Source organism: Carcharhinus amblyrhynchos, chromosome 10, assembly GCF_965287045.1.
Source record: "Carcharhinus amblyrhynchos chromosome 10, sCarAmb.v2.hapA, whole genome shotgun sequence".
NCBI lineage: Eukaryota > Metazoa > Chordata > Chondrichthyes > Carcharhiniformes > Carcharhinidae > Carcharhinus > Carcharhinus amblyrhynchos.
Genome location: NC_137333.1, coordinates 67,306,064 through 67,330,779, shown reverse-complemented (window position 1 = coordinate 67,330,779; position 24,716 = coordinate 67,306,064). Strand labels below are relative to the sequence as shown.

At 41.7% G+C, this 24,716-nt stretch overlaps 1 protein-coding gene across 1 annotated transcript in view; it reads right to left on the bottom strand.

Annotated features, from left to right (window-relative positions):
- Window positions 1–4,798: 4,798 nt before the first annotated feature.
- The window catches only part of LOC145349389 (protein THEM6-like), a 34,080-nt gene continuing 14,162 nt past the window's right edge, over window positions 4,799–24,716 (bottom strand). The window contains exons 3-4 of the mRNA XM_080197909.1: window positions 22,527–22,659; window positions 4,799–5,420 (exon numbers count right to left, since the gene is read on the bottom strand). Coding sequence (XP_080054035.1) covers window positions 5,193–5,420; window positions 22,527–22,659 — 361 coding nt within the window. The 3' untranslated portion in view covers window positions 4,799–5,192. The remainder of the gene's footprint in view (window positions 5,421–22,526; window positions 22,660–24,716) is intronic.

The window sequence follows — 24,716 nt, the reverse complement described above, 5'->3', positions numbered from 1 at the left end:
TCTCTTTGGGCACAGTATCCGATGGAGGAGAACCATTTTTAACATCGGACTGGACAATATCTGACTAGAGGGTAACTGAGGGAAGACTGTCAGAAGAACAAAGTCTGGACTGAGAAATATAATTAGGCCTATTAAACCTACCTGTTCTATGTCATGCCTCTCTTACCAACACAATTAATTGTTGAATCCCTACCTTTAGCACCCAAGGGTGGGGAGGATTTTCAAATCAATGTTTTTTTCTTCATTCTTTCATGGGATTTGGACATTACTATCAAAGCCAGCATTTATTGCCCATCCCTACTTGCCCTTGTATCAGAAGACATTTAAGAGTCAACCACATTGCTGTGGGTCTGGAGTCACATGTAGGGCAGATTTCCTAGTGAACCAGATTGGTTCTTGTGAACATCAGTGCTGTTTCATGGTTACTATTACTGAGACTAACTTTATAGAATCCAATTCCACCAGTCATTGTGGTGGGATGTGATCCTATGTCCCCAGACCATTAGTTTGGTCCTCTTGATTACTAGTTCAGTGACCTTACCACTCCATCTCCCCATGGCATTACACTAGAAAGAAGACCTGAGCCATTTTCAGTTCTGATCTCATTTAAATTTAATTGATGAGTTGCTGGTGCCTGTATGGTGCAATGGGAAATTGGCTGCTTTCTGCATAAAACTGCTTCCATTGCTGTGACAGTTAGTGTGCTACTCATTCTGAACTGGCAAATATCCATCTGAAAGGCCCCAAAGCTTTACCGGGCAAAGGTCACTGAATCACTGAATTGAAAGCTTTAAAAAAATCTTCGGAAGGGCCTGGGACTTGCAAAGTGGAAAAAATTTAGTTCACTTGTAATTTACAGATGGATTGGGGTGGAGGCCACTTACAGTTTTGCAAATGGAACTACCTCTTATTTGGAAGTGGTCAGTGGCTTTGAATATGGGTGTACTTATGAAATTATTGTGCCAGATGAAAAAAAATTGTAATTTTGTAATTATTTGTTGCATGGGACTAATATTAATTATAAAACTACTGTTCTCATGGATTTTCTTAAAAACTATTTGAAACTTTTTGAAATGGTACAAGATGACTCACCTTGCATGAACCGTTTGACAAAAAAAATTGTACATTTTATAAAATCAAAAAGTCTTTGCAGTGTTCCTTCTTTCCCACTGAACCCCAGTAAATCATTATTTAACCTAAGGTCTTAGGCGCCCAGGGCATCAACTGAAAATTGCTAGTATTTTTCAAAGAGATGTATGGTTAAGTGATGATTGAAGAATAATTTTACTTATCCTTTGAGTTAGGGGAATGTCGAACATTCCTCTAAATGGCAGACCACTACTGCTATGATACACTGGATCTCAAAACTGGCCGATGAACTGATGTAAATCAAAGGTTAGTCAGCATGCACCTCACATCACAACTCAGTGTTCTTCCTGATGTTTGCAGCTGATCCCTGAACAACCAGCCAAGTATGAGCACTAGTTTGACACAATCCAGAGAAGACTTGAACATGGATGTATTGAGCTACTTTGGAAGCAGTGGAACATGGGATGAAGCATTAGAAGGACCAGCATTTGAAGTGAAAGCTGCAAGCGACATCAGAACACAACGCATTCTCCTGGTCAGTACTGGTACCATTATGCCCACTTTAACACATATTGAACTTCACAATTGATCAGACCTTCCTGCTTTCAGCTCTCTAGCATGCTCTATGGCAAATAAATGCAATTTAAGTTCTTCTACTCTCATTAAAAACAAAAGGCAACCATGGTCATCTTATGCCTTCACTTCTCATTTCTCCTGTGTTTAAAAATATGTTTCCCATCCTTGTGCAATCAATAATCGGTATAATACTGAGTGATGGCTTTTGGGGTGGAGAAGGCGCTTTAAGAACAAAGAACAAAGAACAACACAGCATGGGAAACAGGCCCTTCGACCCAACGAACCCGCGCCGCCATTTCAACATTGAGAGTCCCCTCTCCACCCATGACCCTTGTCTATGCTTATGGCATTCCACATTGGAAATCAGATTGAGGGGAGACTAATTTAGGGACAATTTGTTACACCAATCAGCCTAAGAGCATATCTTTGGGGTATGGGAGGAAACTGGAGCACCTGGAGAAAACCCATGCAAGCACGGGGAGAATGCGCAAACTCCCACAGAGACTGGCCCAAATCCATGTATCTGCACAGCAAACAGTGATAGTCACTGAGCTGTCGTGTTGCCCATTATGACAGTTTGGTCTAGAGAAGAAACCCTGTAGGCTCCATCTCTGACAGCTTGCTGTTGCTTCTTACAACATATAGCACTCTGAGGGTGTAGGTTAAATGCCTGCTGTCTTCTGACATGGCAATTGTGCAGATCAACTTCAGTTGATGTATTTCCCTGAATCTTTGCTAACCAGTGGAACGTTTGGTCTAGGCAGCTATCAGATTTAAAGCCTATATTTGTTCCAAATGTCTGAAATCCAGAATCACCTTATCATTTACTGCCTGATTGAAGCTGCCATACACTACACTGGTGCCTGTGGAAGACCTTCCATAATGCTGCTGCAAGGTATGCAAACACCTGTATTAGTCTTGTCAATTGCTGAACACCCTTGTGCAGCGACCTAGTTTCTGCACATAAATGTGATGTTGCTCAAACATACTTTGAAGAATACAGACAAGATGCAAGTCCCATTAAGTCTGAGCCAAAACAACGTCTCTGGAGCTTGTTGTAGCATTCATCAAGTTCCTTTTTTTTGTCTTTGAGCAACATATTGCCGCATTGTTGCTTTGACCAACTGGATGGATTGACTGAAGTGATGCATTAAAATAAACAAATAATATGGAGTTTTGAATGGTTTGGAGCAGAGAATTATTTCAGGGTTCCTACATAACCCCCTCTTCATTATTCCCGTTCTCATCATCTTGGCCTTCAAGGAACACATTTTCTTGCTGTCTCCATGTAACTTATCTCTTCTCCATCTTACTCTGTGTCTTCAGCTTCTGCTTTTGGCTTCTGCTTTACAGAAATCACTTGGTAATTGTATAGATGTGCACCCACTAACCTGCACTGTCACAGAAATCTCACTGTCTCCCATAACTGACATGATATCCCAATACAACATTGGTAATACTAGGTGAGGTCTAGCATTTGAGGAATGTTTCCCATTGCTCTTGAAGCTTTGTAAAAATTGAAGAAGGGATTTTGAAGCTCATTACATAAATCATTGGTAGTTGCCAACTCAGTGAAGGATAGTTAATGAATCCTTAAACATTTAGAAAGTTAAGACTGTGTTGCTGCCTACAATGTCTAATAGAAAGCACAGTGCCCATTGTTACCTTGCCTGTCACTATCAGTTTGATAAACGTTTTCATAGAATCCCTGCAGTGCAAAAGGAGGCATTTGGCCTATCATGTCGGCACCAATTCTCTGACAAAGCACTTCACCATGGTTCACCAGTACCCCCTGCAGCCTCCCTCCCCCTCTTTCCTGTGTATTTACCATGACTAATCCACTTAACATCCACATCTTGGGTCAGTCACTAAGAAGCGATTTAGTGTGGCCAATCGATGCAACCTGCACGTTTGGACTGTGGGAGGAAACTGGAGCACTTGGAGGAAACTCACGCAGACACTACGCCAGAATTGAACCTGGTCCCTGGCATTGTAACACAACAGTGCTAATCACTGTGCCACCTTTAAGTATACTGTTTGGCCATTCTGAATGTTATAAGTTGCATTTTGTGCCACATAGCTCCCACCACAGTTGTGTGATGATTTCTTCTGTGGGACTGACTTTCTGTCTTCTGCTGCCTTTTATACAGGTCTATCAACAGCTGCATCACTGAAATTTTGGGCTCTTTTGTCCAATTTGAATTTCCTGCTCTTTTTATTTAGGTCGAACACCTTGTTCTTCCAGTAGAAAACATTATTTGGGAGTTCCATAAAATATCTCGAAACACTTTTAAACCATTAAAACTATATTTAGCCTTAAAGAACGTTCACCACTAATTTTCAGATCCTTTTGGCTATGGCTGACAGTTTAAAGTGAGTTCTGATTTTTCCAACTGCACCTGAAGTTTCCTTGCCCAACTTACTCCGATGTTAAACAGGGGGTTAAACACCAATACCAGATGATGATAATGGTCTTGACACCACAAACAACAGATCGGGCCAATGTTGAACTCTTACTGAATACAAGAACAGACCAATAGTGCTTCTTTGAGGCAACTGCCAGCAGACAATTTCTGTTCTTCAACTTCGGCTTTCGCTCATAGCGCTGGACAACAGCCAGTTACCGGATACCGAAACCATCTTCAGGCTGGCATCAAGCAAGCACTCTGCAGTGGAAAATCAGTTTGCTTTCGCATAGCTGCTGGCTGAAAAACTCATAGGGCCAAATGGGTCATAAATGCTTCTCCCGGCTCCATGATTTTTATTTAAGCTAAGTCTTTAGTTTTTTTAAAGTGATCCTTTAAGATATGCTGCTTAGCTCAATATCTGATACAAAATTAGCATGTGGGGTGCACACTGAAGTTACATGCACCTTTTCTTATTTAAACAGGTGTACTTATTTGAGAAAGGAATATTATGTGATCAATAAAAACCTGCCTGAAAAATTATATCAGGCAGGCAAATGGGTGATTAACAGATATTCCTATTCAGGCCAGAAGTAGATGGCCAGCAAAAGCCCTTGCCACCGATATAAGTTAGACTGGTCCAGGTTTGGAAATGACTGGCAATAGAAAATCATATTGCAGTATTAGAGATAGCATCACAGACTGAAAGAATACATTGAACTATGAGGTAAGATGTGGGGATACAGTGATTTTAATAATACATATTGACAAAGATCTCCAACAAACATCCATAAAGTGATAAATATCATTTCTTCAAGTCAGTAAGTTTACATTTGTCTATCAATAATCAAGATCTCACAAGAACAAAACAAGAATAATCCAGGTTCTAAGGAATGCAACATCTGACGTCACTGATCTATAATATAAAGCTCATCTCAGTGATTCTAAACTTTTCTCTTGAAACATAAATAAATAATCTGATAAAGAGCATAAATTAAATGAAGCGTCCAACTGGATGGTGAAATTTAGGTAACACACCACAGCTAATATTACCACGGACACAACTGTTCCTATTCCTTGATAGTTTGCCCAGGATTGTTTGGTATTGGTGCTGAGGTCCCTCTATGCTTTCAGCTTTGCACTGCTGGCCAAGTTGTATTTGATCCACAGCTGTAGCTCTTCAGGAAAATCTGGGCATTCCACCTTCCTCTTACATAGAATCTGCAGCAACTTGTCTGGGGTGCTGTATAGTACATTCTGTCGACACAGCATGGTGGCACACACAAAGCTGTCCTTGCAGGAAATGAACTCCTGCTCGATATAGAAAGCCTTTTCATCCCAGCAAAGAATCTGTTGAAGAGAGAATACACATTTCAACAATAAAGTTGTTTGTGTGCTATCACGGTTGCACTGATTCCATTTGCCCAGCACAGATATATGTGCAGGGAAAGCAAGCCAAAGACAGAGTTATGACATTGCAACTCTAATTCAGCTTTAACATTCAAATAACTGACAATGATACATTCTGCTGGTTTTTGGTCAGCTTGGGCTGTGTGTGTGGTAAATAATGTTTAATGAAAATGACAGATTAGATGAAGGATTTTACTTTTACCGTTAATGTGTGGGGATTGTTTACGTATCTCATGTCCTTAGGAAGTTAAATGGTTGACAGAACTTTCAAAAGCGAGACTATAGATGCATTATGGAAAACAAAGGACTTGCTGTATTAGATGGGTTTTTTTCATTCCATGCTTATGTTTTTAAATTGCAACAAAAATCATAATTTCTATACTGTTAGAACAGATGTTCATCAATTGAAGTATATTGGATGATCCAGAACTATTTTACCCTTTGCAAAATAACCCAAAGCGTACAATCAATCCTAATGATAGGATTGTATCAGACAGTAACCATGTGCAGTAAATTCACCACAGTTTATTCCAACACAAGAGGTGGAGCAGTTCACGTGAAGCAGACTCACATCACAGCAGCTATGTTTGATTGGGTTGTACCAATTGTAATGAGCATATATCCGGCAGGTCACAGTATTTGATAACCTGATGAAATTACATGCTTTCAACGGCTATTCCAATAATGGATCAGATGTGACACTGGCTGAGAATTCACAAAGTGGCAATCCAACTAGGTGAAACTATGAAGCTGGGTTAGCGCTTAATATAAAAAAGGATAGCAAGAGTTTTTATAAATATATAAAAAGGAAGAGGCTGGCTAGGGTGAACGTTGGTCCTTTAGAGGATGAGAAAGGGGACCTAGTGGTAGGGGATGGGGATATGGCTAAGGTATTGATTAACTTTTTTGTTTCTGTCTTCACGGAGGAGGACGTGAATAATTTGCCGGGTGTTAGTGATGGAAAGGTGGTAGGACTGGAGGGTCTTAATGACATTACTGTTACTAGAGAGGCGGTGCTCGACAGACTGGAGGGGCTGATTGTGGACAAGTCCCCAGGACCGGATGGAATGCATCCGAGGGTTCTGAAAGAAATGGCGGAGGTGATAGTGGATGCCTTGGTGGTTATTTTCCAGACGTCGCTGGATTCCGGGAAGTGCCGGAGGATTGGAAAACGGCTAATGTTACGCCGTTGTTTAAGAAGGGTGCCAGGCAAAAGGCGGGGAATTATAGGCCGGTTAGTTTAACGTCTGTGGTAGGTAAAATGTTAGAATCCGTCATTAAGGAGGAAATTGCGAGGCATCTTGAAGGGAACTGCTTGCTAGAGCAGACGCAGCACGGTTTCATTAAAGGGAAGTCGTGTCTGACAAATTTACTGGAGTTCTATGAGGATGTGTCTAGGGTGGTGGATAGAGGAGAGCCGGTGGACGTGGTCTTTCTGGATTTTCAGAAGGCGTTTGACAAAGTACCTCACAAGAGGTTATTGCAGAAGGTCGAGGGACATGGAGTTGGGGGTAGGGTGTTAGCGTGGATAGAGGATTGGTTGTCAAATAGGAGGCAGAGAGTGGGGGTCAACGGGTGCTATTCGGATTGGCAGATGGTGACTTAGTGGATTTTCAGAAGGCGTTTGACAAAGTACCTCACAAGAGGTTATTGCAGAAGGTCGAGGGACATGGAGTTGGGGGTAGGGTGTTAGCGTGGATAGAGGATTGGTTGTCAAATAGGAGGCAGAGAGTGGGGGTCAACGGGTGCTATTCGGATTGGCAGATGGTGACTTAGTGGAGTGCCCCAGGGGTCGGTGCTGGGGCCTCAGCTTTTTACCATTTATATAGATGATCTGGAGGAGGGAACCGAGTGTAGGGTGTCGAAATTTGCTGATGACACCAAGATTGGTGGAACGGCAAATTGTGCGGAGGGTGTGGAGAGTCTGCAGAAGGATCTAGATAGGCTGGGCGAATGGGCCAGGAAATGGCAAATGGAATTTAATGTTGGCAAGTGTGAGGTGGTCCACTTTGGTAGGAATAATGGTAGGAAGGACTATTACTTACGTGGCGAAAAACTGCAGCAGGCGACGGTGCAGAGAGACCTCGGGGTCCTTGTGCATGAGTCGCAAAAACCCAGCTTGCAGGTGCAGCAGGTGGTCAGGAAGGCGAATGGGACTCTGGCCTTCACAGCGAGGGGGATTGAATATAAAAGTAGGGAGGTCTTGCTGCAGCTGTATAGGGCATTGGTGAGGCCGCAGCTGGAGTACTGTGTGCAGTTTTGGGCGCCGCACCTGCGCAAAGATATTTTGGCCTTGGAGGGAGTGCAGAGGAGGTTTACTAGGCTGATACCAGAGTTGAGGGGGTTGAGCTATGAGGAGAGGCTGAATGAACTAGGCTTGTACTCGTTAGAGTTTAGAAGAATGAGGGGAGATCTCATTGAGATGTATAAGATGATGAATGGGATGGATAGGATAGAGGTGGAGAGACTCTTCCCGCAGTAGGACTAGGGGGCACAGCCTCAAGATAAAGGGGGGGGCGGTTTAGAACGGAGTTGAGGAGGAACTTCTTCACTCAAAGGGTGGTGAATCTCTGGAATTCTCTGCCCGTTGAAGTGGTGGAGGCTGCCTCGCTAAATATTTTTAAGACGCGGGTTGATGGGTTTTTGATAAGAGAGGGGATTAAGGGTTATGGGGAGAGGGCGGGAAAGTGGAACTGAGCCACGACAGAGCAGCCATGATCTTATTGAATGGCGGGGCAGGCTCGAAGGGCTAGATGGCCTACTCCTGCTCCTATTTCTTATGTAACTCTGAGCAGCTTCTATACATCAGCAGTCTTTTGGTTCCATTCAGTCCATTTGGTTAAAACTCAGCAACAACACATTTGTGCACATAATTTGAAAGTTTTTAAAAATTCATTTGTGGGACATGGATGTCACTGGCTGGCCAGCATTTATTGCACATCCGTAGTTGCCCTTGTGAAGGTGGTGGTGAGCTGCCTTCTTGAATTGCGGCAGTCCATGTGCTGTGGGTTGACCCATAATGCTGTTAGGGAGGGAATTCCAGGATTTTGATCCAGCGACTGCGAAGAAACAGTGACATATTTCCAAGTCAGGATGGTGAGTGGCTTGGAGGGGAATTTGTAGGTGGTGGTGTTCCCATTTATCTGCTGCCCTTGTCCTTCTAGATGGAAGCGATCATGGGTTTGGAAGGTCCTGTCTAAGGATCCTTGGTGAATTGCTGCAGTGCATCTTGTAGATATTTCACATTGCTACTACTAAGCGTCGGTGGTGGAGGGATTGAATGTTTGTAGATGTGGTGCTCCTCTGTCCAGGATGGTGGTAAGCTTCTTGAGTGTTGTTGGAGCTGCACCTATCCAGGCAAGTGGGGAGTATTCCATTACACTCCTGACTTGTGCCTTGTAGATTATGGATAGGCTCTGGAGAGTCAGGAAGTGAATTACTTGGCTCAGTGTTCCTAGCCTCTGACCTGCTCTTATATCCACTGTGTTTATGTGGTGAGTCCAGTTGAGTTTTGGCTCAATGGTAACCCCAAGGATGTTGACAGATGGTTGCATCATTGAATGTTAAGGGGTGGTGGTTAGAGTGACTCTTATTGGTGATGGTCAATGCCTAGCATTTGTGTGGCACAAATGTCATTTGCTACTTGTCAGCCCAAGCCTGGATATTGTCCAGGTGTTACATTTGAACATGGTCTGCTTCAGTATCTTGAGTGGTCGTGAATGGTGCTGAACATTGTGCAATCATCAGTGAACATCCCCAATTCTGACCTTATGATGGAGGGAAGGTGATTGATGTAGCAGCTGAAGATTGTTGGGCCTAGGACACTCCTGTGAGGGATTCCTGTAGTGATGTGCTGGAGCTGAGATGACTGATCCTCCACAATCACAACCATCTTCCTATCTAGCAGGTATGACTCCAACCAGTGCAGAATTTGCTCCTGATACCCATTAATTTCAGTTTTGCTGGGGTTCCTTGATGCCACACTTGGTCAAATGCGGCCTTGATGTCAAGGGCTGTCATTCTCACCTCATCTCTGGAATTCAGCTCTTTTATCCCTGTTTGGACCAAAGCTGTAATGAGGTCAGGAGCTGAGTGACCCTCGCGAAGCCCAAACTGGGAGTTACTGAGCAGGTTATTGCTGAGCAGGTGCTGCTTGATAGCACTGCTGATGACCCCTTCCATCACTTTATTGATGATTGGGCGATAATTAGCTGGGTTGGATTTGTCCTGCTTTTTGTGTACAGGACATACCTGGGCAATGTTCCACATTGTTGGATAGATGCCAGTGTTATAACTGGTTAGGGGAATGGCAAGTTCTGGAGCACAAGTCTTCAGTGCTATTGACGGAATGTTATCAGGGCCCATTGCTTTTGCAGTATCCAGTGCCTCCAACCGTTTCTTGATATCACGTGGAGTGAATCAAATTGTCTGGACACCAGCATCTGAGATGCTGGGGACAACTGCAGCAGGCTGCGATAGATCATCCACTCAGCACTTCTGGCTGAAGATTGCTGCAAATACTTTAGCCTTACCTTTTGCACTAATGAGTGAGCTCCTCCACCATTGAGGATGGGATATTTGTGGAGCCCCCTCCTCCAGTGAGTTGTTTAATTGTCCAATGCCATTCTCGACTGGATGTGGAAGGATTGCTGACCTTAAGAGTTGATCTGTTGGTTGTGGGATCGCTTAGCTCTATCACTTGCTGTTTTTGCATTTGGCATGCAAGTAGTCCTGTTTGGTAGCTTCACCAGGTTGACTCCTCATTTCTAGGTATGCCTGGTGCTGCTCCTGGCATGCCTTCCTTTACTCTCCATTGAACCAGGGTTGATCCCCTGGTTTGATAGTAATGGTTGAGTGAGGGACATGCCGGGCCATGATGTTGCAGATTGTGCTGGAGTATAATTCCGCTGCTGTTGATGGCCCACAATGCCTCATGGATGCCCAGCCTTGAGTTGCTACATTGGTTCGAAGTCTGTCCCATTTAGCACGGTGATAGTGTCGCACAACACAATGGAGGTTATTCTCAATGTGAAGGCAGGATTCCATCTCCACAAGGACTGTGTGGTGGTCACTCTTACCAACACAGATGCATCTGCAGCCGGCAGGTTAGTAAGAATGAGGTCAAGTATATTATTTCCTTTTGTTGTTTCCTTCAGCACCTGCTGCAGACCCAGTCCAGCTATATCCTTTAGGACCCAATCAGCTCAATCAGTAGTGCTGCTGCTGCCAAGCTATGCTTGGTGGTGGACATTGAAATTCCCCACCCAGAATACATTTTGTGCTCTTACCACCCTCAGTGCTTCCTCCAAGTGTTGTTCAACATGGAGGAATACTGATTCAATCAGCTGAAGGAGGACGGTAAGTGGTAACCAGTAAGAGGTTTCCTTGCCCATGTTTAGCCTAAAGCCATGAGACTACAGGGTCCAGAGTCAATGTTAAGGACTCCCAGGGCAACTCCCTCCCGATTGTATACCAACCACTGTGCCACCACCTCTGCTAGGTCTGTCCTGCCATTGTAAGTTAGCAAAGTATGTAAAAATCAGAATTGTAATAAACAATGAGAATGAAAATCTGGATCCAGTATATCTTCAGGTAGTCATTCCAGGCTTCCTCATATTGCCTCTGGTTCTTTTTCCACTTTAATTTGGGATCCCCTGGTTTTCAACCCTTCTGCCAAGGTTTCTTCCCATGTATATGCCTTATGATTTTGCGCACTTTATCAAATCTCCTCTTAACATTCTCGATTTGAGATTTAACATTCAGGACATTTTACTGAAGGAGATCTATCCGATAAGGTATAGCAAACCATGGAAGTGGTGATGCAATCTGCAGATGGTGTAGCCAGTGAGGTACTGTGTGCAAGCTGTTTTCTGAATAGGTTGGGTGTATTTTTTTGATCTTTTGTGGGATGTTGGCATCGCTGGCAAAACTAGCATTTGATGCTCATCGCTAACTGCTCTTGAACTCAATTGAGTTCTGTTATGTTTGGGTTGTTATGGCATCATCAAGAGATTTCAGACTTTATTAGGAACAAAAGGTATTTATTGGTAAGAGAAACTTACGTACAGGAGGTCTGCAGCTCAGCTGCCCTGGGGCACAGCTCCAACCTTTACATGTTTACAACATGGCTTCTAGATTGGCACAGAGGACTTCACTCTCTGCTGTGATCACTCAGTTTCCACTGGTCCTTCAATCAGGTGATTCACTTCTGCTGTACTATCTTGAAGAGACAGACACCCCACAGTCTTGGGCTGTTTTAGAGGGCATTTAAGAGTCAATAGAGCTGGAGTCTTGTGTAGGGTAAGAATGGCAGATTTCTTTTCCGAAAGACGTTGGTAAATCAGATCGGTTTTTACAACTGATGATAGTTGACCTGAAAGTTGCTTTATAATCCTGATTGTATTAATTGAATTTAAATTCCACCAGTGCCATAGTGGAATTTGAACTCATCCCCAGATTAGCCTGAGCCTCTAGATGTTTGGATCAGATATCCCCACTCCACCACCATCTTTCCCAAAGCACCTGTTGGGTGCACTGACACTGCTTTCCGGGGAAACTCAAACTCGTTTGAACCAGATAAAAGACACACGGCCATCAGAGCTCAGGTCACCTAAGGGAGCAATGCAAGCAGGCTGAAAAAAAACAAAGGTAACAATGGTTCTTGCAGCCAGTTCTGTAGCTTAAAGCAGCTGACTGACCAGACTCAGCCATACAATGTCCAGCTTTGTCACAGGGTCTTCAGATAAATACAATATTGGTGGATTCACACCATCCAAACAATTGTGAGCAGAACAGAGAATTTGTTAGATTGTACCTGTGGAACTCAGCTTGATTGGAAACTGTTATCGAATGAGAATTGATTTTGAAAAGGAAATTTACCTGAGGATATTCAGAGCCTTGAAGAGCTTTGTGGCTGAAATTGGTGCCCTCTACGTTGTGAATTGCCCAGTAAATCCATTGGACTAAATATCTGCTATTTAATGTGTAACTTATAGCTTATATTGACTGATTGATTTTTGTTTGATTGTTCAAGTAAAAGTTTTAAGAAGTGAAATCTTGTCAACAGATTTTTTGTTGGGGTCATTCTATACATTTATTTCCTTTGGTTTGTTAATCTCTATGAAGTTCGTAACAAAGGATCTGAAGATGCTGGGGGAAGATCCTCAATTCAGTTTACTGGGGACAGGGGCTATGGCAAGGACAGAACAGAAAGAGAGGTCATTTGAGTTTGTGGGGAAATATTAACTGGCTACAAGTGAAGGGGTGAGTACAACACCCCTGGCATCATCATTCTGAGCAATATAACTACTAGGCCTGATTGACAGGCCAACATCCAGACTGCACCGGTAATGGACAGCCTGCTCACTTTCAAGGTAGGATTTCTGGCAGGCCTGCAGAATGCTACTAAAAGACTGAATGTATGAAGAGATGAGGAGATGGGAAGACATCAGATAGAAAAGGGTGCAAAAGAAGAACATTAAACAGACCTGGAGAAAGGTAGCAGACTTTGTCAATGAGAGGAGCATCACTCCTAGAACCTGGATTCAATCAGGAAAATGCATTCTGATCAGAGCAGCGAGTGAGAGAGTGTTCAGGTTTTCAATAAATCATTGAATGGTACAGTACAGGCAGAGGTCATTTCACCCCTTAAGCCTGTACCAGTCCCAGGCACTTTCCTTATACCCATGCAAATTTATTCCCCTTCAAGTATTTATCCAATTCTTTTTTGAAAGTAAATAACAAATTTGCATCCAATGTGTTATCAGGCAGTACATTTCAAATCGTTACCACCCATTATGCAAAAACATCTTTCCTTATGTTGTTTCTGGTTCTTTTACTAATCACCTTAAATCTGTGCCCTCTGGTTAATAACTCTTTAGCTATTAGAAGCAGTTTATCTTTATTTACTCTATTTAAACCTTTCAGAATTGTAAATACCTCTACCAAATCACTTCTTAATGGTCTCTGCTCTATAAACAACCACACATTGTCCAATTTATCCATAAAGCTGTAATGCCTCATTCCTGAGACCATTCTAGTAAATCTCCTTTGTACCTTTTCCAAAACCTTTACATACTTCCTAAAGTATGGTGCCAAGAATAGGTTATAGTACTCCAGCTGGGGCCAATTAATCTTTTATCCAGGCTTAACATAACTTTTTGGCTCATGTACTCCATGTGTCTCTGTATAAGCCTAGGATGCCATACGCTTTATTAATTGCTTAGTCAACTTGTCCTGCCAACTTCAGAGATTTATGCACAAACACCCCCGGGCCACTTTCTTCTGACATCCAATTCATCTGTTATACACTTTCCCATCTCCTCTTCCCCATAACACATTAAACACTTCCTCCCCTGCACCACATTCCTGTCCACCAGCCTGTACCATCTCTCTTCATTCCAATAACACCCACGTAACAGCCACCAGCAGCATTCTGTTCTGACCTGGTAGCAATTGCAAAACAATTAACTTCTCTAATAACGCATCTCTAACTTCAGACCGGCCATTTTCTTCACCACCCTTTCCTACTCAGTTTGTTTTTTCTCTTCCCTCTCAGCATATACCTATTCACATATCTCTCAATAAATCCCTCCCAGTTCCTGCAGGAAGAAATCCCTCACAGCTCAAGTGAAGGAGTGAACTAAGTGAGGACTAGCTAACATCCAAGTCTTTAGTAAAATGGAACAAACAGCCTTGGATATCGCAGGTCCATCAAGAGCAAAAAGCATTGGAGTTGGCAAGACTGGAATGACACTGATTGGGTATCTGTTTAATATTTGACTGTTTAATTATATTCATGCAGTCTCACAATCAGCTTGATGCCACTCATGTTGGATAGCAAAGCCAGTCACCGCTACTATCAGTGCCATTTAAATTCACCTCTTTCTCTAGTTTGTAAGCATCTGATGATGAGGAGAGCAATTCCTTCAGAAGGACCATCACACACTCCAGTTCCCCCAATTACTATACTGGGACCATCACTCAGGGTGGGCCTGCTCTTAGCAAAATAAAAGCAAAATACTGGGGACACTGGAATCTGAAACAAAAACAGAAAATGCTGGAAAATCTCTGCAAGTCTGACAGCATCTGTGGGAAGCTGAGTTCTGACGAACGGTCACCCAGCCTCGAAACATAGCATCTGTAAAGCCAATGTTTCAAGTCTGGATGACCCTTTGTCAGAACTCAGCTTCCTACAGATGCTGTCAGACCTGCTGAGATTTTCCAGCATTTTGCATTTTAAAACAGCAGAAAGGGGCATGGGTGGAAAAGAGAAAAAAAAAGGCAATGTCTGTGATGGGTGGAGAATGGGAGAAATTAAATGACAGAGGTGCTGCCTGCAGTATGGTAATAGTCTTCCTTTGTGATGGAGTGCTCAGCAGTCCACAACGTCAGATCTATGCCTCTGCAACCTTCATTATGGAAACTCCCAGAGCTACTGCCTCATAATGCAGCTTTTATGGTTAGACTTTGTAAAATAACATCAGATAACACTAGTATTAATGGCAATCACAGACAGTAACATTAGGAAAAATAGAATAGAAATACAGCAGGAATGAGAGAGAGATGATTTTTCAATTTCTCCCTTGGCAACATATTTGAAATGATACGAACATGCACTGGAAAATTATGGGCCTAGTACACAGAGTGAGGGAACCAGCCATGTGCAAGAACACAAAATCCACCCTTCTGTCAGCAATAGCGAAGCAGATCTAAAAGGAATTTATTTAAATACCCCGAAGTCAGAACCCTCTCTCTATGATAAAACCGCTAAGCAATATTTTCTTACATTTCTTTGGGGCTTGATTTCAATATTTTAACATCTAAAGAGGTGCATTTTGTATACCTGGACAGACATAGCTACATTTAAAGTTGGCAAGCACCTTCATGTTGTAGTGAGGTATCTTGTGACATGACAGTTCGCAGAAAATCAGCACAAGAGAAATAGATGGAAATCCAGGGTCACCTAGCTGCCTTGAAAGTTTATGGCAAATACTGTGACATTGCACTGAGTAACTATGTTAAACACATTGAGAGACAAACTGATAAGGCAATAGATTCCCCTTCTGATTTCACCCTTGGTGACACCTTGCCCTCAGTAGAGTTGTCTAAACAGTCAAAAACATGGAAACATTCTTTTACTGTTTAGAGCATTCATTTCAAGTATTGGGCTGCAGAGGATCAGCCACCAGCATGTTCAATTGGTGGATAAACTCAATTCAATTTAAATGTCCAATGGATGCATTTACTTTAATGCTCTTACTAAATACAGCAGTTTTTTTTGGAAGATTAAATTTATTATACTTCTTGTAGAAGAGCTCAACAAGGCAGCAGAATTTAAGGGTGAGGAATGAATAAACAAAGTTCACAGTTTAAAACAGTGTTTTATTTGCACCATGACAGCGAAATGGATTTTTATTAACTGATCGAACAGAGCTGTAGTGGAGTTGCAGCGTTTTACAGAAATATTGGTGAAAGTTCCATGGGAAAGCTCATATCACATCAGTTGATGCACTCTTTTTGAGACAGGACTGCTATACCATGAAATGCACAAAGTATTCAACGACAAAGGTGAAGCTGTGCTCACTATCATTTTAATGCTAAAGGTTACTTTCCGTCTTTTGGCACATCTGTCTTCACTTCGCACTAATTCTTTTTCCTTCAGTGCTTGCCTGTGCTTTCCCTTCTCTTTCACTGTGTCAATGCTTTTCAATTGGAGTTATCTATCCGAATCCTATTTTCCAGTGCTTTCCCATCGCTTTCTATACTGTTCCTTTCAAAATTCAAATCCAACTGCCTTATGGATAGGCTTTTTGAGGCAGACTTGCTTGCTCCTGCATCTGAACTATTGGACCATCTGGGCACAACAAATACAAGATAATCTTGTGGGGTGGAGTGCATTAATGAACAAAACATTACCAACTCAGTTGTTCTGCACTCACTGTGGCCAGGTAACCCACCAACTCCTAGAACAAAATAATTTGCCAGTGAATACTGGCCAAACAATCCACGACTGAAAAAATTCCAACCTTCACTCACTCTTGTGCAAGTAACTTCAAGTCCATACTGGAATCCATTATTGAATTGCCAGCTAATAAAAAAACCTTTCACTACTTCTTGAAAACATTTTATAATTCAAGTACATAGTGTATGCTGAGATTTAATGTGGTACAGAATTGAGAGAAATCCCTTCATAGGCAGCCTTTGACAGTACCCACATTCAGGTGGGGGTCAGTCACATCACACCAGGATACAAACTTGCATTTATGCCCCCACCCCACCCCCTAATGCTGGAAATCATGAATTAAAAACAGAAAATGCATTTTGACAATGTAAGAGTGGGCATAAATATTGATTGGGAAACCTATGATTGGGCTAAGAAACAATTGGAATGGCCAGGTTGATGAAGAAACACAGGTAGATAGGAAACCAAACTGGGAAACATCTAGGCAAAGAAGGCATTCAAAGCTGATGAGCAGACTAAGATCTACTTAGAATAAGCAGGTTCATAAGGCAGGATGGAATGCATGGACTGAGCAGATATGCAAGTTAAAAGACAGACTGGATAGACATGTGGGGGTGGATTCAGAGCAGCTGAAAAGGGGAGGGAGCGGGTGGGCTAAAGTTCAATTCTACACTCCGTTGGTATGATCAAAGCCCATGCAACTAGAGGCTGCGAAATGTTCCTATACAGGTGTTTCGGAAGAATCTGGGTGAAAGGCATCACTGGTGGCAACACAATGTTGTAGCCACTTGTTTGCCCTGCCATCTTGGGTCTACTTGCAACTGAGAAGTCATCTCATTTTTGCAATTATGGAACACATTAATTGCACTTGTGGCCTACATGGACCTCAGCCCCATATTGAGTCAGACTGTCAAAGTTACAAATGCACAATTATGTAGTCATCTAACTATTGTTAAATTTGCTCAGCAGTATAAAGAGATTTGAGAAGCCAGCATAGCTTTGAAGAGCTTCCACTGTAAAAGCACATTTGAAAAGAATGCGTCAAAGCAAAGGGTGGTTCACACAACGAAATTTCACTGCTCGACTTGAGTTTCTGTGGTACCTTTCATTCAAAATGATATTTTCAGCTGAAAATTTCAAATCAAGCTACAAGAAAATTATATCAATTTGGCTATTTTTGGAATGTCTGACCATTTTACATGATTGGGTAATAGTAAACATGGATTAAATCCAGAAATTTCCAACAATGACTCATCTGAAGAAGCAAAGCACTTTATACCTTATATAAGAGTCTAGCACATTTTCCAGTACAATATAGTCATGGTCAAGAAGGCAATCACATTCAGCTTAGCAGCATATTGAAAACGCAACAGTGAGAATTTTGAATTTGTCTTTCATTGAAGACAATCTATCTGCACCATTATCAAACAAATCTGACTGAAATCCCATTAATAGCTTAAACTGATGGAGCATTTTTCCATAATAGTAGCAAAATGGACTTTTAGTGCAGGCTTGTTCAATATATGATCCATGGACCACAATCCAGTTTGCAGCGCCTCTATCTAGTCTACAGACTCAGCATTCAAACACTTAAGTGAAGTGAAAATATCTGTAGGAGCTGCTGCTGCATTCAAGGTCTTTTCTCTCCCATGTTTGTTGCTGACAGGATCACAAGCGAGTGCTTGACTTGTTGCCTTTTACTTGTGTTGTCTTCTGGATCAACAAGATTTTACTTGCTATAGGAATGACTTGGTCAGTATTTCATTTAAGAAATATGTATTCACATTATTTTCACTCAAGACCTCATGATAAGCACATTACTTTCTGGACACATTCTCTGCCGTGGTCCCTGGAACCTTCTAGGCATCTAACCCTGTTGTCATGCTTACATCATCATGAACATTGTCTGATTAACATAATTAACCTTTTATACAATTAACCTCACCACTTCATCCCTTCCAAGTATAATCTCAAAACCGTGAAAAAACTATTTACTTTCCCACTTTCTCCCTGCAAAATCATGACAACACAATTGAGCTTGTTTGGTGCTTATAAAAATCTCCCTGATCATGCCTCGAGTATTCTTGCTTAAGGTTGCTGGTCCACACTTGGTTCATAAACTTCAGCATCACTTCTTGAGTTGTTTGCTGTAGGGTCCATCATATCATTTGCATCACGATAAGTCAATAATGCCTTGCAACTTAGAGTCTATGTTTCTTCAAAGAAACCAATGTAGCATTTGTAAGATATGATTACGGTTGTTAAGTTTGCTCTATGTCTAATCTCTTATCCACACCTTTTGTCCCAGTACTAACATGGGTAGTGCTGTCACTCAAAGCTGGTGATTATACCAATTTGGCTGTTTCTCTGGTGACACGTTATACAGTCATGATCTTGTAAGATGTTAGGTCTTTGGAATAAAGGAAGTTGGGTCTTTAGCTTTCTCCCCATCAGCAACTCTGCTGTCAAAAAGACTTAACTGAATGTTATTGCCGTGTAATAGTGTAAAGCCAACTTGAAGTCATTATTGCTTTTCATCAACATCTTGATTGTTTTTATGTCCCTCTCTGCTGTTCCATTAGCCTGTGGACGGTATGGCAAACTAGTCACATGCTGGAATCCATTCTGCTGAGCATTATCAGAATGTTCATTCATAAACTGCGGACAGTCGTCCAAGACTACCTCATGAATAATACTATACAAAGTAAAGATGTTTCAGACCTTTTAACACAGCTTCTGCAATTAAATCAACCAGAATAATAGTTAATGACTATGTGGTAGATTTTCCCTTAAGTTAAACAGATCCATTCCCAGCCTTTGAGAAGGTGTGGACGTAAAATGTTGAAAGTACCAATGGCTGTGCTGGTTTTGGCCGCTGATGGCCAAGAAATAGATTCTTCTATGGCTTTCGATATTCCTGATCACCAAACTGATTGTTGTGCCTATGCTCTGCATTTGATAATGATCACAGTGGAATTTGTGGAGAATATCTTCTTTCATTGCTCTTGGGATTATTAGTCTACTATTGAACTCTAGAAAGTAGTTAACGATCATCAGATGTTTTTATTGTTCATTGCACTGTCTTGACACACGATTGTTTGGGACATATTCAGGCTAACCATCTTGGCAATATGTTTTGACCTGACTTCATTCTGCACCTTTCAAGTGAGCTTCTTCAGAGCTTTCTTTCTGCAGAGGCTGATACGGATCTTGCTATTAATGAGTGTGTTTCCACCTCGGCCATTCTAAATTGCCCCTCAGTGTCAGGGATTAGAGGGTAAATATGTGGGGTTAAGGGGATAGGGCCTAGGTGGGATTGTGGTCAGTGCAGACTTGATGGGCCAAATGGCCTCCTTCTGCACGTAGGAATTCTATGACTCTATGACTCTAAAGCCTAGTCAATTGTAGCTCAATTTTTCCCCAGCACAGACTGCACAGTGGAATCATAGCATGCAAGTCTTAACTGGAAATGCTGCATCCTTGGCAGCATCTTAGCAAGCTCCTTAAAGTTCAGGAGATTTATCAGAGGTTTATGGTTCATCTCAATGCTGAAATGTAAAGCCTATTAAGTAATCTGAATTTTTTTCCAAGCTCATGACACCACTAGCTTGATGACATAAAACTTCCTTTTCAATTGTTTCACAGACTCCGTCATTAATCTAGAGGCTTAATAAACACTTTTTTTTTTTCTTGTCATCTTCCTGGATATTGAGGAATAGCTCCAATCTCTGTCAATGATGCAGCAACTGCCACTATTGTCAGTAGTTTGAGGTCACAAAGTGCAAGCATGACTGCGGAGATGAGTAGCTCCTTTGATTCAGTCCAATGCTGACCTTTTCCCAGCAGTCTCAAAGGTTTGTTCATGGCAGACAGATTTGGGATGAATTGCCTCATCTGGTTGACAATGCCCAAAAGTCTTTGTACGTCAGTAACACACTTGGGCTATGGAAATTCTTTATCAGCATGGACTTTGAGTATATTATTATCCCTCTTTGGCATATAATACAGCCTAAAAATCTGATTGTTTTCCCAAATTTGAACTTTTCTTCAGCTGGAGGCTTGCTCTGCTTATTTAAGCACTTTTAAAACCTCCCACAATCTATGGTCATACTTTTCTTTGGTAGCAGCTTGAATAGGCAGGTCATCCATGTGGCAAATAATTCCTTCTTTGCCTCAGAGGATGTTGAACATTGCTCTGAAAGATTCTGGTGCAGAGGATACGTGAAAGAGAAATCAAGTGCAACAAAAGCAACTGAAGGTGGTGAAAAATTTTGTCAACGACCTTGCCTCACAGTCAAAGGGGATCTGCTAAAATCCACTGCTGGCATTCAGCTTCGTAGAAAGAACACTAGCAACTTTGCCAGACTAACAGGAGACATGAGATGGAGCTCTTTTGAATGGTGTTATCTACTGTGTCAGTTAACAGAGCCTGATTTTGTCAATTTCTTTGTTTTTATTTTTTTTTGGGGGGGGTGGTTAGGGGGAGAGATTGCCTCTCTTGTTCTAGGGTTGAGGGTGTTCCCTTAGTCTGCTGGGGATCCTGATGTCCTTGGTGGGGGAGGAATGAGGGGAGCCTTTACATTGACATTGGGCCACCCTTTCTGATCTCTGTGGATGACAGTGCTAAACATGGCTTTTTTTTTTTGACCAAGCATCAGAAGATCTGGAATGGAAATTTGGCTGTGTTTCTGGGGAACAACGTGCCAGCTTTCAGTCAGAACCTGTCATCTGCCATTTTTTTAGGAAAATTTCACTTTATCTTTATATCCAGGGGTTGAAGTTTCTGACCCTTCACTCTAAAGGTTTGTGCTTCTCAACATCATTAAGCCAGTCCAATTGTCAGACAAGGGTGTGATCCCAGCTCCAATGTCCAGTTTAAATTCTGTTCTGTATTCTTAAGACTGCCAACTCTCCAGACCAGAAGTATTAATTAGGTTCCTTTATTTCTCCCAGGAAATCTTCATCTTCAATATCTTAACTTCCTATACTTCAGAATTGATGTTAGCCTGGTTCAGCTTTCTTCCCTCAATTTATGCTTTAGATCTGCAGCATTATTTAAAATATTCAGTTTTGCCACAAAGCATTCAGCTCCCCATCTGGATATTCTCCATGGTAATGATTCATTTTGGTGTCATATCTAGAACATTTTGGAATGGTTGGAAGGGCTCTTTCTGCCCCTTTGGTGGTTTTGGTGGGCTGGCCTCCCAACTTTGGGCCTTCATACTGGATTGACCCCTCCTGAGCCTGGATGTTACTCCAAAGTACATCCTGAATCAGATTTTGCAGCTCCAGCTGCCTTGAAACCTGTTTAGCCATCTCTAACATTAAATTCTAAACTGAAGGGAGTTCTTTCCCATGTCACGGCCAATATCGTTCCACTGCCAGAATCATAAAAAAAATCAACTAATCATTCATTCCATTTCTGTAAAAATGGCTATCATATTCACCTAGTTAGAAACAAGGACAACATTTCAAATTAATTTACTACATGTGAAGCACTTTGAGATGTGCTGGATGATGTGATAATGTATTATTTATTATTTTCTTTCCAAATGTAAACTTTGCAAATGACAAATCTATCCATGTAAAAGTTTTAAGCACATCCTTCACACTTCAGACGTCATGCTGCAAGCACTAAAGGTTTCAAAATAAGAAACTGAATTATTTTATGACGCTTTTTCTGGCCTGGCACTGGAAAATGCGGTCCAATCTGGAAACTTTCTTTATTAAGCAACAATTAAACTACAAATGACCTCAAGAAAATGTTTATTTAAAACAAGATTAAAACAAGCTTAACGAGGTCAGGTCAGTTTAAACACGTTTGTACTTTACAAGTAAACTGTGCATGACACGGCATTAAGCTGCTGCCAATATGGCAGACAATCCAATACAGATGAGCACCAGGTATGATGAAAGCCAGCTCCATAACTGCAAGGCATAGTCAGTCTCTTGCCACTTAGTCTGAGGAAATTGTCTGCTTCAAGATGGTGCCACACAGCATACCACCTGTGATATCCACAGCCTATTCATCTTGACTCAATATTCTTTTGCCAGACCATGCTAAAGAGAAAGTACCAACTTACTTTGGACCGAATCTTGAACTGTTCAAATAAATGCAGAGATCGTCTGTATCGTATGGTTGCAGCACCAAGCACCATATTAGCTTTTAACTTTCGTGTTACATGGAATATGCCATTGCGGATATAGAGGGAGATCCTGAAAAATACATAAAATGTAAGCAGCATCTGTAAAATCTATAAAATAAGGAGAAACCGTTTTAACATTATTCAGAAGTGTACAAAGTTCAAATCTGATTTATCTCAATGGAACAGTTTGAAACAATCCTTACATCTCGTTTAAATAAACAAAAACTTGAACTATATAAGAAATGTGCCTGTTTGGATATTTAATGGACAATTAATGAAATGCCATAAGGATGAAGAATTAATTTGTCAAAGTAATTACCTTTAATCTCTGGAGACCATAATTCAGAGTGGGAAAAGGATTGCAAACCTGTGTTTATGACTGGCAGACTAGACATGATAACTGACAATCAATATTGTTCCAACATTCTTTTTATTTTGGTGACCCAAGGATGGGAAAGTGTCAGACATGCATGATTTAGAAATGAAATGTGATATGCAAACATAGGAATTAGGAGTAGGAGCAGGAGTGGGTCACTCAGCCCCTTGAGCCTGCTTCATTTGATGAGATAATGGCTGATTCAATTGAAACTTCACCTCCACATTTCCACCTATCCCCTATAACCTTTCAGCCCCTTATTTATTGAAGAATCTACTAGCTGCAGCCTTAAAAATGTTCACAGACCTTGCTTCAATTGCCTTTTAGGAAGAGACTCATGACCCTCTGAGAAAAAAATTCTCCCCATCTTTGTCTTAAATGAGTGATCCCTTATTTTTAAGGTGACACTTGTGATTAAATCAAAATTGACTCAATCTGTTTCAGCGTAATTTGGACATCAGAGGCAGATGGCTCTCCACTATTGCTGTTTTCTTCCTCTCTCATAGATATGAGAGAAAAAAAAGCAAGGAACCCTGCCACTCTCAATGACTTGAAAGACTGTATCTATTCCAGAACATGCATTTAGACTGTGGCTTTTCCATTTACACTGATTTCTGGCCCCATGCCCAAGACCTTCTTTCATATTAAGAATGTTCCCCTCATACTCTGGTTCCTCCTGCCCTGCTAGCTATTTGTTTCTTCTCATCAACGAATTCAGAAGAACAGGAAAGGAGAGGAAAGGGAGGTAGGGTAGCTCTGTTAATAAATGGTGAGATCAGAACAGTAGTGAGAAATGTTCTGGTTTGGAGGATCAAAATGCAGAATCAGTTTGGGTGGAAATAGGAAACAGCAAAAAAAAATCATTGGCATCCCCAAATAGTAGCTACACTACAGGGCAGAATATAAATCAAGAAATAATGGAGGCTTATAAGAAAGGTACTGCAACGATCGTCCAAGATTTTTAATCTTCATTTCGATTGGACAAATTGGCAAAAGTAGCCATGAGGATAAGCTCATGGAGTGTATTCAGGATAATTTCTGATGACAATGTATTTTGGAATCAAGGAACAGGCTATTTTAGATCTGATAACACAACCAGATTAACTAATGGTATTGCTGAAACCTGGTTTAAGTCTAAACTTGTTGAAATTAAGGTGCACAATTCAACACCTGGACACAGAGGCAACTGGTCTGGCTGCGCAGACTCAATAGTCACGATAGAGAGATTTGGAGAAGACGATCCACAACACATGCTGCTGTGCCATACGGAAGAGGGTGGCACAGTGGTCAGCACTGCTGCCTCACAGCACCAGGGACCTGGGTTCGATTCCAGCTTGGGTCAATGTCTGTGTGGAGTTTGCATGTTCTCCCCATGTCTGCATGAGTTTTCTCTGTGTGTTCTGGTTTCCTCCCACCGTCCAAAGATGTGCAGGTTAGGTTGACTGGCTATGCTAAATTGCCTCTTAGTGTCACGGGGATAGTAGGGTAAATAAGTAGAGTTGTGGGGATAGGGCCAGGATGGGATTGTGGTCGGTGCAGACTTGATGGGTCAAATGGCTTCCTTCTGCACTGTAGGGATTCTATGACTGTTCTGGATTAACCACTCAGCAGACTGGTGAGGAGATTCCTGATTCAAAGAAACAAGGGCTGCGTAGAGTTAAAGACCAAGAATTCACAAGAGGGTCCCTAGCTACTCGAAGGCCATTCAATTATGCTCGAACGTTGAGTGAAAAGACTGTTTGAAAGGACAC